Source organism: Sprattus sprattus (genome assembly GCF_963457725.1).
Source record: "Sprattus sprattus genome assembly, chromosome: 15".
Taxonomy (NCBI): Eukaryota; Metazoa; Chordata; class Actinopteri; order Clupeiformes; family Clupeidae; genus Sprattus; species Sprattus sprattus.
Genome location: NC_137913.1, coordinates 2,784,383 through 2,799,385, shown reverse-complemented (window position 1 = coordinate 2,799,385; position 15,003 = coordinate 2,784,383). Strand labels below are relative to the sequence as shown.

The following is a 15,003-nucleotide window of genomic DNA, read 5'->3' as shown; positions in this document are numbered from 1 at the left end:
TTCCTCTCTCCTCCATCCTCTTTCCCTCTCTCTTCCTCTCACCTCCATCCTCTGTCCATCTCTCTTCCTCTCTCTTCCTCTCTCCTCCATCCTCTGACCTTCTCTCTTCCTCTCACCTCCATCCTCTTTCCCTCTCTCTTCCTCTCTCCTCCATCCTCTTTCCCTCTCTCTTCCTCTCACCTCCATCCTCTTTCCCTCTCTCTTCCTCTCACCTCCATCCTCTTTCCCTCTCTCTTCCTCCCTTCCTCTCTCCTCCATCCTCTGTCCCTCTCTCTCTCTTCTCTCCCTCTCTCTTCCTCTCTCCTCCATCCTCTGTCCCTCTCTCTTCCCCTCTTCCTCTCACCTCCATCCTCTTTCCCTCTCTCTTCCTCCCTTCCTCTCTCCTCCATCCTCTTTCCCTCTCTCTTCCGCTCTTCCTCTCACCTCCATCCTCTGTCCCTCTCTCTCTCTTCTCTCCATCCTCTCTCTCCCTCTCTCTTCCTCCCTTCCTCTCTCCTCCATCCTCTTTCCCTCTCTCTTCCGCTCTTCCTCTCACCTCCATCCTCTGTCCCTCTCTCTCTCTTCTCTCCATCCTCTCTCTCCCTCTCTCTTCCTCTCTCCTCCATCCTCTTTCCCTCTCTCTTCCTCTCACCTCCATCCTCTCCCTTCCTCTCACCTCCATCCTCTTTCCCTCTCTCTTCCTCTCACCTCCATCCTCTTTCCCTCTCTCTTCCTCTCACCTCCATCCTCTGTCCCTCTCTCTCTCTTCTCTCCATCCTCTCTCTCCCTCTCTCTTCCTCTCTCCTCCATCCTCTGTCCCTCTCTCTTCCTGTCACCTCCGTCATCCCTCCTGTCACCTTGCGTCAGCTGGAGGACATGCAGAATGAGGTGAAGTTCAGTCGCTATGCAGAGACGGGCCAGTACGTGACCCACGTGGACCTGCCCGAGTTCATCCGGCTGTTTGTGAACCACCGCCCGGTGCGGGGCCTCTTGCTGCCCGAGCTGCAGTGGGCCCTCGGGGTCCTGGGGGAGGGTGCAGACCCCGACGCCACCGCGGGACAGGTGCAGATCCCCCGAGACCGACTGATGGAACTACTGCAGGCCAGAGGTGTGTGTGTGTGTGTGTTTGTGTGCGTGTGTTGGTGTGTGTGGGTGTGTGTGCGTGTGTGTGTGTGTGTGTGTGTGTGTGTGTGTGTGTTGGTGTGTGTGGGTGTGGGTGTGTGTGCGTGGGTGTGTGTGGTGTGTGTGTGTGTGTGTATATGTGTATATGTGTGCGTGTGTTTGTGTGTGGGTGTGTGGGTGTGTGTGTGTGGGTGTGGTTTGTTTGTGTGTGGGTGTGTGTGTGTGTGTGTGTGTGTGTGTGTTTGCGTGTGTTTGCTTATGTGTGTGTGTGTGTTTGTGTGTGTGTGTGTATAGGAGAACACATGACGGAGGAAGAACTGGCGGAATGTTTTAGCACACTGCTGGGGGCCAACCCAGAAGGTGGGAGGTGCGAGTCAGGCGCTATGAAATGGCAAGGTGAGCGCTCACACTGAGCACACACACTCACACACACACACACACACACACACACACACACACACACACACACACACACACACACACACACACACACACACACACACACACACACACACACACACACACACTCAACTTTCAATTTCAATTGCATTATTTATATAGCTCCAAAACAATTCAATTCAATTCAATTCAATTCAATTCAATTCAATTCAATTCAATTCAATTCAATTCAATTCAATTCAATTTTATTTACAGACTATAGCTTCAAAACAATACTATAGTCTCTGGGAGCTTGACAGAGCCAGGGGCCTGGTACTCATGGCATCCGGTGACTTGATGGCTTGGTGTATTTAAAGAGATTGCCATAACATAAGCTTCCACAAAGCTGTGCCCTTGGAACAATGTGATTTAAGTTAGCAGGTCTGCTCTTAGCTCCGCTTCTTTCTACGTCGGTTTGGACGTCATGTTGTTTGGCAACACCTGCCTCCCATGGGTTTAGCTTGCTTGCTAGTACGTCTGCATCCCATGGGTTTAGCTTGCTAGCACGTCTGCCTCCCATGGGTTTAGCTTGCTAGCACGTCTGCCTCCCATGGGTTTAGCTTGCTAGCACGTCTGCCTCCCATGGGTTTAGCTTGCTAGTACGTCTGCCTCCCATGGGTTTAGCTTGCTAGCACGCCTGCCTCCCATGGGTTTAGCCTCCTTGCTAGCACGCCTGCCTCCCATGGGTTTAGCCTCCTTGCTAGCACGTCTGCCTTCCATGGATTTAGCTTGCTAGCACGTCTGCCTCCCATGGGTTTAGCTTGCTAGCATGTCTCCCTCCCATGGGTTTAGCCTCCTTGCTAGCACACCTGCCTCCAACAGGTTTAGCCTCCTTGCTAGCACACCTGCCTCCCATGGGTTTAGCCTCCGTGCTAGCACGCCTGCCTCCCATGGGTTTAGCTTGCTAGCACGTCTGCCTCCCATGGGTTTAGCCTCCTTGCTAGCACACCTGCCTCCCATGGGTTTAGCCTCCTTGTTAGCACGCCTGCCTCCCATGGGTTTAGCTTGCTAGCACACCTGCCTCTCATGGGTTTAGCTTGCTAGCACGTCTGCCTCCCATGGGTTTAGCTTGCTAGCACACCTGCCTCCCATGGGTTTAGCTTGCTTGCTAGTACGTCTGCCTCCCATGGGTTTAGCTTGCTAGCACGTCTGCCTCCCATGGGTTTAGCTTGCTAGCACGTCTGCCTCCCATGGGTTTAGCTTGCTTGCTAGCACGCCTGCCTCCCATGCCTGAGGTTGCGAGTGTGAGTCCGGGGACTGCTTTTCTAGACCACACAGGTTACATAAGCATGAGTTTAGTATGGAAATAAATTCAACTAGTGTTTCTGAGATGTTGCTAAACAATCAGTAACAAACATCAGAGGTCATAACCAAAGTTACAACACATTAATAGGCAGCTGATGTTGTAGGCAGCTGATTCATGCTAAAAACTCAGGGGTATTGATAAAAAGGCACAAACACTCATTTAGCTTGACAACAGATTGAGATTACTCCCTCATGTGTTCACATAGATCAAGGACAAACATGACGGTGGGCAGAGCAGCAGACGCTGCCATCAGACACCAGAATGGATACATGGAGACATCAAAGCCTCTGTGGACTTTGACAAAGCCTTGAACTGTTCAGATTTCATTTATTTGTTTCAAATTGTGTTTCTCTCTCTGTTTCCTTCTCTCTCGCTCTCTTTCTCTCTCTCTCTGTCTCTCTCTCTCTCTCTCTCTCTCTCTCTCTCTCTCTCTCTCTGTAGACACAGAGAAACTCCTAGAGACAGAGATCCCTGCAGAGATCACCTTGGAAACATTTGTTAAAGGCATCCTGGGGCTTCCTCTTAGCAACCAAGAGGCTGCAGGATCCGCCTCCGACACCTCCACACTTCTGCCTCCGACACACACCGATGAAATACTGTCATAAACTCACTTCTTATGGAACCTATCTCAACCACAGCATCTTCTGCCTCCGAAACACACAGATGAAATACTGTCATAAACACACTCTTATGGAACCTACTTCAACCACAGCATACTCCCAAAGACACTTAAGGGCAATGACTATGGCCTCACACAGTTCTTAGGCCACTAGTTTTAGAGTAGCAGTTGATACACAGTAACTCTCAAAAATACTAACCCAGCACACACTCCCTGCTGCTTTCAATTGAATGACACACAATTACAACATTAAGCACCAATGATACATTTTCATGTACACCATATGATACATTTTAACAGTATGGGAGGAGGGACCTCCTTAAACACATGGAAATATCCTGTGATGTCCGTGGGTTTTTATACCATCTGTTGGACAGAACTAAAAATGTTGGAGACGTGTGGTGTAAAAGCAGACGCAACATGTGTTCCCCAGAATACAGCTGTTGAATGGTGGTTCCTTCAAGCCAGCCCCATTGTTCGACAGTGTCCACTAAACAAGTGAAAGCCAACTAATTTTCATAAGAAATAAAGTTGTTATTCTCTGATTAAGACATTTAGCATTGTAATATGAGACTTCTGTTATTTTTAGGTTCACAGAGTTAAATAAAAAAAATTAAAAGATGAAATGGCGAAATCCGTGTCTGATTTGACCACTGAGATCTGATTGGTATCTTTTACAACATGGTTTGTCATTAATAAGATAAGAGATAAGATAAGATAAACTTTTATAAATCCCGTTAGTGAAATTCAGGTGTCATAGCAGCAAGATTATGAAGTGAATAAAAGGGACAACAGAAATGGGAATCAAACATACACATAAAACATTAATAACAGTCCAGCTTCCTCCACGTTTTCTCCCAAACCGCCTGAAAATGAGCACTGCAAATGAGTGTGTAGACGATGCATTAGATGTGGCTCTACCAGAGATACTTCTGTGTTCTTGTATGAACACCAACGAGCGGGTACATTCTCTGCTCCTCCGCATGAAAGCCACGGTCTGTGCTTCTAGCCCTCAGGGCACACCGCTCTCTCTCTCTGTGAGAGTGTGTGTGTAGTCCGCGCATGCGCAGAGCCGCTCTCGCAATCCTCTGCTGAGCATTCGCATTGTGTCTAAACAGCCGGCGCGAGCTAAAAAGATATTTTACCAACAGCAGTAATGTCGGGCAGGTCGGTCCGCGCGGAGACCCGGAGCAGGGCGAAAGATGACATCAAGCGGGTTATGGCCGCTATTGAGAAAGTACGAAAATGGTAAGAGCAAAAAAAGGCATTACACGCTATCCAAGGACAGAAAGACTGTGGGGGAGGAGAGACAACGAGGAGAAACAATGTAATGAAACCAAAGAAGGCGCTTTTATTGAGTTCGATTTTTGGTCGGCATCTTCCTTCGGCTCAGGTGTACCGTGGAAGCGCGCCTGTAAGTGGCCGTGCCGGCGATGTTTAACCGAGTATTACTGAGTACATTAGACGATTTTCTTCCATTAAAATTTAATGTGGGTTGAACCTAGAAGCCATTTCGTTGCAGTCACATGAAGCCGTTGCTGTTTGAGCCTGTAATGCCGGCTAGAGAGCGCTTTGTGTGCTCGGAATGTTCAGTGAATCGGGGACGTTGCAATCGGCGTTAGTTATCTACAGTTAGTGAGTGTCACTCGCGCCCAGAACGAAGGCGGTGTGGAGTGAGAATACTTTTACACGTTCCCGGGGTTTTAAATGTAGCGCTTGGAGTGGTTCTTCCAGCAGGACATAAATAGGCGTGTGTTGGGGGCTGGGAGACATAGCACGCAAGTTCCACACGCAACTGCGTTTAACTGAAGAAAAAAAACATAGGGAAAGGGACTATTTTAAAAATTGAACGTTGTAGCTGAGCGAGTGTTATACATTTGAATACATTATTTTCAGCATGTTTATGTTTTATGCGTTTTTGTTTTATTTTGAGACAAGGTCGATATTGTGTTGTCATAATCTAGACTAGGCTATGCTGTTAACTTTGTTAAAGTTCTGTTGATAAAGTGTATTTCTATCATTTTGACACGTTTGAAAATTCAAGAGATTTAGGCAGGTTGGCAGAACAAAACGCCCATATTCAACACCAAACAAAAATTGTCATTGGTCTTAATAAAACCTAGCATTATGAAAGTGAAGGTTGCATACATTGTAGCCTGCTCTACATTTCTTTTGTAACATTAAAAAGTAATGTCTATAATTGACTAATCTATTTTGTTGGATATAAAATAAGTAGCCTATGTCCATCACAGAAGTGGGTGTAACTAGGCCATGTTGATCACTGGCCTGTTTGAATGGACTAGCCTACAGTTAACTCGGTAAGCTTGGCTGTTTTGATCACTAGCCTGTTTGAATGGACTACAGTTAACTCCGTAGGCATACGCAAAGTTTGGCTGAAGTTATTTTAGCAGTCTGTTGCAAACAGCAATAGAGTTTCGAGCACATCACATTACATCTAAACAGAGCGCTGTGCAGCTGGCTTTACAAACGATGACTAGAGAATACTGTGGAAATCGTGTTGGCGAGGGGGGCGTTATCAACATATGCCCGCCGGGGGGGCTCATTGTCCCGGGATCACGCCGTGTCGTTCTCCGGAGCAGATCTGCTCGTGGCATTGTGTCGCGGGCGGCGAAGAAGAAGAGCTGTCCCGTTTCGAAACAGTCTTGTCGGTTGACTGCTCAGCCTTGAGCCACAGCGCTAGTGATCCACTGGTTAAGACTGTATTCAGAACATATAAAAGTAAAATCATTAACTTAAATAATACATGAATTAAGCTTTAGACTACAGCGCTAGTGATCCACTGGTTAAGACTGTATTCAGAACATATAAAAGTTAAATCATTAACTTAAATAATACATGAATTAAGCTCTAGACCACAGCGCTAGTGCTCCATTGGTTAAGACTGTATTCAGAACATAGGCTATACAAGTTCATTAACTTAAATAATACATGAATTAAACTTTAGCGCTAGTGTTCCACTGTTTAAGACTGTATTCAGGACCTTGCCTATTGGAAGAGATTTGTACCCCACTAGTCGGCCTAGACATTCCGTTGTGGATGGTCTTTCATGCATCTCCAGCCAATGCCCAGTGGTGTAGTCCAGGGTATACGCAGGTATACGGAGTATACCCACTTTTTTTTCAGTCAGCATTGCGTATACCCACTTCTCAAAACAGGGCGTTTATCCTGTGCTGTATGGGCTGCTTAAAAAAAAATGCAAAATTAAGAGTAAACCCACTTCTCCAGGGACCACTACACCACTGCCAATGCCTACTTGATTTGTGTATTGAAGTTGTTTCTTTTCTCAGGGAGAAGAAGTGGGTGACTGTAGGAGACACCTCTCTGAGGATCTACAAGTGGGTTCCGGTGACCGAGCCCAAATCTGATGATGTAAGTTCACCCAGGCTGCTGAGTCCATATCCCATGGTACATTAGTGCCCCAACGTCATAATCTGGGAGCTGTTTAAACTAGGCCTATCTGTTGCATTTCCAACATGAAATGCAATGGTTTCACCAGGAGCTGATAATGTTATAATAATAATAATACATCACATTTATATAGAGCTTTTCAAAAGTTCTCAAAGACGCTCAAATAATGCGCTTTATGTAGCCTATGTGGATATTTCATAATTTGCATAACAGCATCTACTTACTGGTGAGATGTAAACATATGAAGACTGGTTGGAAGTTTTTTTCTCTAACTTTTGACTAAATAGTTATATTTCTAAGAGAATTCTTACTTTTGACTAAGTAATTATATTTCTTGGAGAATTCTTTGGCTCAGTATGTGTTCATCGTTGAGCGTTAGTTCTTGCTGGAGAGTGTTGCACGTTTGAGTTCAGCTCCTGTGTGACGTGTGTGAGTTCAGCTCCTGTGTGACGTGTGTGTGAGTTCAGCTCCTGTGTGTGTGTGTGTGTGTGTGACGTGTGTAAGTTCAGCTCCTGTGTGACGTGTGTGTGAGTTCAGCTCCTGTGTGTGTGTGTGTGTGTGACGTGTGTAAGTTCAGCTCCTGTGTGACGTGTGTGTGAGTTCAGCTCCTGTGTGACGTGTGTGTGTGACGTGTGTGACGTGTCTCCACAGAAGAACAAGAGCAAGAAGAAGGGCAAGGATGACAAGTACGGGTCTGAGCTCACGACGCCGGAGAACAGCTCCTCCCCGGGGATGATGGACATGCATGGTCAGTCAATAATCAATAATCACCTGAGACTCACTCATTAAACACGTCTTTACTCCCTCTCTCCTCCTTCACACACTCAAGTCTGTCCTCCCTCTCTCCCCCAGATGACAACAGTAACCAGAGCTCCATCGCTGACTCCTCTCCGCTGAAGCAGGAGACCAGTAACACCACAAGCCCCGCCCCCGCCCCCGAACCCGTGACAGCGCCCCAGACTGACAGCACGGAGGGGAAGAGTGAACAGAGTCCGTCTCCCGCCAAGGACACGCCCGCGTCTAACGGCAAGACTGGTGAGTTTCTCAAAAAACACACACACACACACACACACACACACACACTCACACACATTCACATGGTCTCTCTCTTTCTCTCTCTCTCCCTCTCTCTCTCTCTCTCTCACACAAACACCAACATGTTCTCTCTCTCTCAAACACACACATCACACACACACACACACACACACACTCTCTTCACTGATTTTATTTCCTGAGTAGTGTATTCCATACACTGGTATCCACCCTTGAACAGCTTACACACACACACACACACACACACACACACACACACACACACTCACACACACACCCACACTTTGAAGTTGTTGTCATTATCACATACACTGTCTCTGTCTGAGTGCTCACACAAACATTTTAACTTAAAAAAAATCTAAGCAAAAAAAAACGTTTACATCCCTGTTTACCTTGTGGGTAGTAGCATGCTAGCATTAGTTAGCTGGCTCAGACACCTCGAAAATCCCCTCAGACGTAGTTTTCAGTTACAATAACAGGGTTATTAATAATAACATTATGTTATATATTCAATTTTAATAATAGGAGGAATTCTAAGGTTGAGAAATGCCGTATTGATTCTATTCAGTGTCCACAAGATGGCGCTAATGTGCTAAAGTATAGGAAATGATGCCTGGATGTTGATTTCTCTTCTCTCTAGAATTTCCTAAGAAGGAGGGAAAGAATTCTGAAGAACAGGAAGATTTCTCAGAACCTTCCCAAGCTCCTCAGGTATAGTTGGACTTGTAATGCACACATGCCAAACTGGCTAATTCCGAACAATCTTCTGCCCTAAAAATGAGCCTTCACATGTAGAACAAGAATGGGAGCATTCAGAGAATGCAAACCTCCGCCTTGTGACCTTGACCTTTGACCTTGACATCTGAAAATCTAACCAATTATTGCCATTATATTACCCAATCTCCCCACAAAGTTTTATGGAAATCGGTCCATGCGTTTCTGCGTAATCCTGCTGACAGACAAACAAACATACAGGGGCGAAAACATAACCTCCTAGGAGGAGGTAACAACTACAAAAGACAATTCATTTCCTGTATATCCGTTCTGTCTGTCCCCCTCTCCTAGGAATCAGAAGACAGTTCAGCTCCACCCAGCAAGAAGGGAAAGCTGGAGTTCAGCGGCCCTGCGAGTCGAGAGGAGAGCTAACTGTGTCCACGGTTACGGAGATCTCTCTCCTCCTATCGGCTCTCTTGCCTCTTCATTCTTCCCTCTGTCCATCACTCCCTGCCCTCTCTCTCTTTCTGTCTCTCACTCCCTGCTCTCCCTCTCTCTTTCTCTAGGTCAAGCCTCAGGCTCCTGTAGTTTCGGTTTTTCTTAGTTTTTTTATTAGAAAAAAAAGAGAAAACTGTGAGACCCGCTGCTGATGTGACACACACACACACACACACACACACACACACACACACACGTGCGAGTGCACTGTGGCCATAGAAACCCCTGATCCTCCCTATGTCCTCTTCTTTCCCCTCGCGCTCAGGAGGGTCGACACACTGTTTTCATCCGACCCTGCATCTCTTTGTCCTGCTGCTGTAGTATACACACACACACACACACACACACACACACACACACACACACACACACACACACACACACACACACACACACTTCATGCCCACTGCCTCCTCTCCTCGGTGACAGGAGTCTGCAGCCAAAGGCATGTTTTAAGACCGCGCTGATGGCCACACACACACACACACACCACACACTCACACACTCTTTAGACCGTGGCGCTGATGGCCAGACGTGTGCCGGATACACTAGATGACCACCCCGGAGCACGAAAACAAGGCAGACGTGCGTTTTTAAGTTTTATTTTTTTAAATATTTTTATTCCTGACCTTCTCAAAAAACTTTTTTAAAAAGTGCTCTCTCTCATCCCAAACTTTGTACCACCCCCCTTCTGCCACACATGCACACCATATCACCCCCTTCTCACACATGTGCACACAATATGTAAGGGATAACGGCCGACGAGCTGTACAGTTCTACAAAGTTAATGGAGGATGCGGGGCAAAGAACTCCACGACGTTACGTTGGTTGTCAATGGTAACCATTCAAGAGCATTGATAAGGAACGGCAATTTAACTTTTCTACTGGGACTACCTCCAAGGTGTCCGGTTATACGAACTTAATGTACACCCCGTTAGCCAATCAGAAAACAGTATTTCGTTCCAGAGGGAGATAACATGCCTTAGGGCAGGAGTGGTGGCTCAGATGTCTGTGTTAGTGTAGGCACTGTGCCGTGAAATGCTGGAGGTTACCATTTCACCAGCATTGCAAATCCCCTAAAGTAACCTACGACAGTGCACATGAGTCCACTTCCACACGGTTACACCGCTGCAGTTTTTATACGGTCATCGCTCATCCTTTGGGCCTCGTGTCATGGGGTTACCCCCAGTGGTGTAGTCCAGGGTATACGCAGGTATACGGAGTATACCCACTTATTTTTTTCAGTCAGCATTGCGTATACCCTCTTCTCAAAACAGGGTGTTTATCCTGTGCTGCCTGTATGGGCTGCTTAAAAAAATGCTAAATTAAGAGTATACCCACTTCTCCAGGGACCACTACACCACTGATTACGCCAGCCTGTGGCGCCAGCTGGCAGAGTTGAGGCCATTCTCCATATCTGTTAGCAGCTAATAACCAGCATAGCCACTCTGAGGAAGAGGTAGTTCTGCTGAGGAAGATGGGTCATTTGGATATAAGGAGTGTCACGTGTGCTTGCTAAAAGGTTTCACCCACAAGAAACGGTAGCTTGTGGGGGGCTATGTGCTAGTTAGCATAGCAGCCTGCTATGGTAGTGGCATCTTAGCATAGGGGTGTGCTAGCATGGCCGTTTGTTAGAGTAGCGATGTATTCCCTAGCCTAGTGGTCCCACAGAATCGATGGGGAAAGACAAATGTAACAAAAAAATGACACTGTTTAGAGTGGTCCTGGTCCGAAATGACACTATAGAGTGGTCCTGGTCCGAAATGACACTATAGAGTGGTCCTGGTCCGAAAGCATTGGTGACAGCATGGAGGGGGGTGGGGAGGGGGGGGGCAATATGCAATGCCTAAAGAATAGATCCAGCAGTGCTGGAGAACACTAAAAGTTTCCATACAAATTTTTCTCGTTACTCTGTTCACATCTGCTAGCTAAGGTATGTAAATATTTATACCACAATTTCTTTTTTTTGTTACTTTTATTTGTTTTTACCAGAGTCCAGCCAAACTATTGCCTTGTGTAAGTTGTGTCTCTGAACCTGAGGTAACATTAGAATGGTAGTCTTTAGGGACCATATTTGTTTAGTTTTCTGATTTATTGTTTTTCACTCTGCATTAGTAAAGTCTTGTACAGAGGTAATGGTTGCATTTCACTTATTTATTCCATATGTACTTATTGGTTTTATAAGAAAAACAACAAATAAAAGTACTTTTTCCTTGTAACCATGTTTTAATGTGTTGTGTTGTGTTGTCATTAGCCAGATGCTGCAGAAAGACATTAAGACACAGTGCAACACTCAGCGGCAGGACTCAACATCCTTCGGTTAGGACAGTTAGTGTGTGGTTCGTTTGGAACACGTGTTCTGGGAGGCCACATGTGTGAGCCATGTGTGAGCGATCGCTGAGGTCTGCATCAGAGAGTGTGTGATCGCTGAGGTCTCGCCCTCACTACAAGTGTCTGCATCAGAGTGTGTGTGATTGCTGAGGTCTCGCCCTCACTACAAGTGTCTGGATCAGAGTGTGTGTGATCGCTGAGGTCTCGCCCTCACTACAAGTGTCTGCATCAGAGTGTGTGATCGCTGAGGTCTCGCCCTCACTACAAGTGTCTGCATCAGAGTGTGTGATCGCTGAGGTCTCGCCCTCACTACAAGTGTCTGGATCAGAGTGTGTGTGATCGCTGAGGTCTCGCCCTCACTACAAGTGTCTGCATCAGAGTGTGTGATCGCTGAGGTCTCGCCCTCACTACAAGTGTCTGCATCAGAGTGTGTGTGATCGCTGAGGTCTCGCCCTCACTACAAGTGTCTGCATCAGAGTGTGTGTGATCGCTGAGGTCTCGCCATCACTACAAGTGTCTGCATCAGAGTGTGTGTGATCGCTGAGGTCTCGCCCTCACTACAAGTGTCTGCATCAGAGTGTGTGTGATCGCTGAGGTCTCGCCCTCACTACAAGTGTCTGCATCAGAGTGTGTGATCGCTGAGGTCTCGCCCTCACTACAAGTGTCTGGATCAGAGTGTGTGTGATTGCTGAGGTCTCGCCCTCACTACAAGTGTCTGCATCAGAGTGTGTGATCGCTGAGGTCTCGCCCTCACTACAAGTGTCTGCATCAGAGTGTGTGTGATCGCTGAGGTCTCGCCCTCACTACAAGTGTCTGGATCAGAGTGTGTGTGATCGCTGAGGTCTCGCCCTCACTACAAGTGTCTGCATCAGAGTGTGTGTGATCGCTGAGGTCTCGCCCTCACTACAAGTGTCTGGATCAGAGTGTGTGATTGCTGAGGTCTCGCCCTCACTACAAGTGTCTGGATCAGAGTGTGTGTGATCGCTGAGGTCTCGCCCTCACTACAAGTGTCTGGATCAGAGTGTGTGATCGCTGAGGTCTCGCCCTCACTACAAGTGTCTGCATCAGAGTGTGTGTGATCGCTGAGGTCTCGCCCTCACTACAAGTGTCTGCATCAGAGTGTGTGTGATCGCTGAGGTCTCGCCCTCACTACAAGTGTCTGGATCAGAGTGTGTGATCGCTGAGGTCTCGCCCTCACTACAAGTGTCTGGATCAGAGTGTGTGATTGCTGAGGTCTCGCCCTCACTACAAGTGTCTGGATCAGAGTGTGTGATTGCTGAGGTCTCGCCCTCACTACAAGTGTCTGGATCAGAGTGTGTGATCGCTGAGGTCTCGCCCTCACTACAAGTGTCTGCATCGTGTGAGCATAGGGGAGAGTTAGAGCGTGCAGGGCCTTTTCTGCTTCGACATGTGTCAGTTCTTACTTGCCTCCGGTTGTGTGGCCTTCACAGCTTCTTGAGTATGCGTCTGAAGTCGAGGCTATGTCATCTTCTTGAGTATGCGTCTGAAGTCGAGGCTATGTCATCTTCTTGAGTATGCGTCTGAAGTCAAGGCCATCACATCTTCTTGAGTATGCGTCTGAAGTCAAGGCCATCACATCTTCTTGAGTATGCGTCTGAAGTCAAGGCCATCACATCTTCTTGAGTATGCGTCTGAAGTCAAGGCCATCACATCTTCTTGAGTATGCGTCTGAAGTCAAGGCCATCACATCTTCTTGAGTATGCGTCTGAAGTCAAGGCCATCACAGCTTCTTGAGTATGCGTCTGAAGTCAAGGCCATCACAGCTTCTTGAGTATGCGTCTGAAGTCGGGGCTGAAGTCAAGGCCATCACAGCTTCTTGAGTATGCGTCTGAAGGTGAGGCCATCACAGCTTCTTGAGTATGCGTCTGAAGTCGGGGCTGAAGTCAAGGCCATCACAGCTTCTTGAGTATGCGTCTGAAGTCGAGGCTATCACAGCTTCTTGAGTATGCGTCTGCCATCACAGCTTCTTGAGTATGCGTCTGAAGGTGAGGCCATCACAGCTTCTTGAGTATGCGTCTGCCATCACAGCTTCTTGAGTATGCGTCTGAAGTCGAGGCCATCACAGCTTCTTGAGTATGCGTCTGCCATCACAGCTTCTTGAGTATGCGTCTGAAGGTGAGGCCATCACAGCTTCTTGAGTATGCGTCTGCCATCACATCTTCTTGAGTATGCGTCTGCCATCACAGCTTCTTGAGTATGCGTCTGCCATCACAGCTTCTTGAGTGTGCGTCTGCCATCACATCTTCTTGAGTATGCGTCTGCCATCACAGCTTCTTGAGTATGCGTCTGCCATCACAGCTTCTTGAGTATGCGTCTGCCATCACAGCTTCTTGAGTATGCGTCTGCCATCACAGCTTCTTGAGTATGCGTCTGCCATCACAGCTTCTTGAGTATGCGTCTGCCATCACATCTTCTTGAGTATGCGTCTGAAGGTGAGGCCATCACATCTTCTTGAGTATGCGTCTGCCATCACAGCTTCTTGAGTATGCGTCTGAAGGTGAGGCCATCACATCTTCTTGAGTATGCGTCTGCCATCACAGCTTCTTGAGTATGCGTCTGAAGGTGAGGCCATCACAGCTTCTTGAGTATGCGTCTGCCATCACAGCTTCTTGAGTATGCGTCTGAAGTCGGGGCTATCACAGCTTCTTGAGTATGCGTCTGAAGTCGAGGCTATCACAGCTTCTTGAGTATGCGTCTGAAGGTGAAACCATCACATCTTCTTGAGTATGCGTCTGAAGTCGAGGCTATCACATCTTCTTGAGTATGCGTCTGAAGTCAAGGCCATCACAGCTTCTTGAGTATGCGTCAGCCATCACATCTTCTTGAGTATGCGTCTGCCATCACAGCTTCTTGAGTATGCGTCTGCCATCACATCTTCTTGAGTATGCGTCTGCCATCACAGCTTCTTGAGTATGCGTCTGCCATCACAGCTTCTTGAGTATGCGTCTGCCATCACAGCTTCTTGAGTATGCGTCTGCCATCACAGCTTCTTGAGTATGCGTCTGCCATCACAGCTTCTTGAGTATGCGTCTGAAGGTGAGGCCATCACATCTTCTTGAGTATGCGTCTGCCATCACAGCTTCTTGAGTATGCGTCTGAAGGTGAGGCCATCACATCTTCTTGAGTATGCGTCTGCCATCACAGCTTCTTGAGTATGCGTCTGAAGTCGAGGCCATCACAGCTTCTTGAGTATGCGTCTGCCATCACAGCTTCTTGAGTATGCGTCTGAAGGTGAGGCCATCACATCTTCTTGAGTATGCGTCTGCCATCACAGCTTCTTGAGTATGCGTCTGCCATCACAGCTTCTTGAGTATGCGTCTGCCATCACAGCTTCTTGAGTATGCGTCTGCCATCACAGCTTCTTGAGTATGCGTCTGCCATCACAGCTTCTTGAGTATGCGTCTGCCATCACATCTTCTTGAGTATGCGTCTGAAGGTGAGGCCATCACATCTTCTTGAGTATGCGTCTGCCATCACAGCTTCTTGAGTATGC

General features: G+C 47.4%; 2 protein-coding genes across 2 annotated transcripts in view; both read left to right on the top strand.

The window, feature by feature from the left end:
• The window catches only part of cfap251 (cilia and flagella associated protein 251), a gene marked incomplete at both ends in the record, with an annotated part of 18,015 nt that extends 14,057 nt beyond the window's left edge, over positions 1–3,958 (top strand). Inside the window, 3 exons of the mRNA XM_080851906.1 lie at positions 847–1,087; positions 1,396–1,468; positions 3,898–3,958. Of these exons, the coding sequence (XP_080708032.1) occupies positions 847–1,087; positions 1,396–1,468; positions 3,898–3,958 (375 nt within the window). The remainder of the gene's footprint in view (positions 1–846; positions 1,088–1,395; positions 1,469–3,897) is intronic.
• A 618-nt stretch (positions 3,959–4,576) lies between these two features.
• On the top strand, positions 4,577–9,962 carry bcl7a (BAF chromatin remodeling complex subunit BCL7A). Its single transcript, XM_080852912.1, has 6 exons — positions 4,577–4,712; positions 6,773–6,854; positions 7,545–7,641; positions 7,746–7,928; positions 8,587–8,657; positions 9,012–9,962. The coding sequence occupies exons 1-6, from the start codon at positions 4,621–4,623 to the stop codon at positions 9,090–9,092; spliced, it is 606 nt and encodes a 201-aa protein (XP_080709038.1). The 5' UTR covers positions 4,577–4,620; the 3' UTR covers positions 9,093–9,962.
• Positions 9,963–15,003: the final 5,041 nt, after the last annotated feature.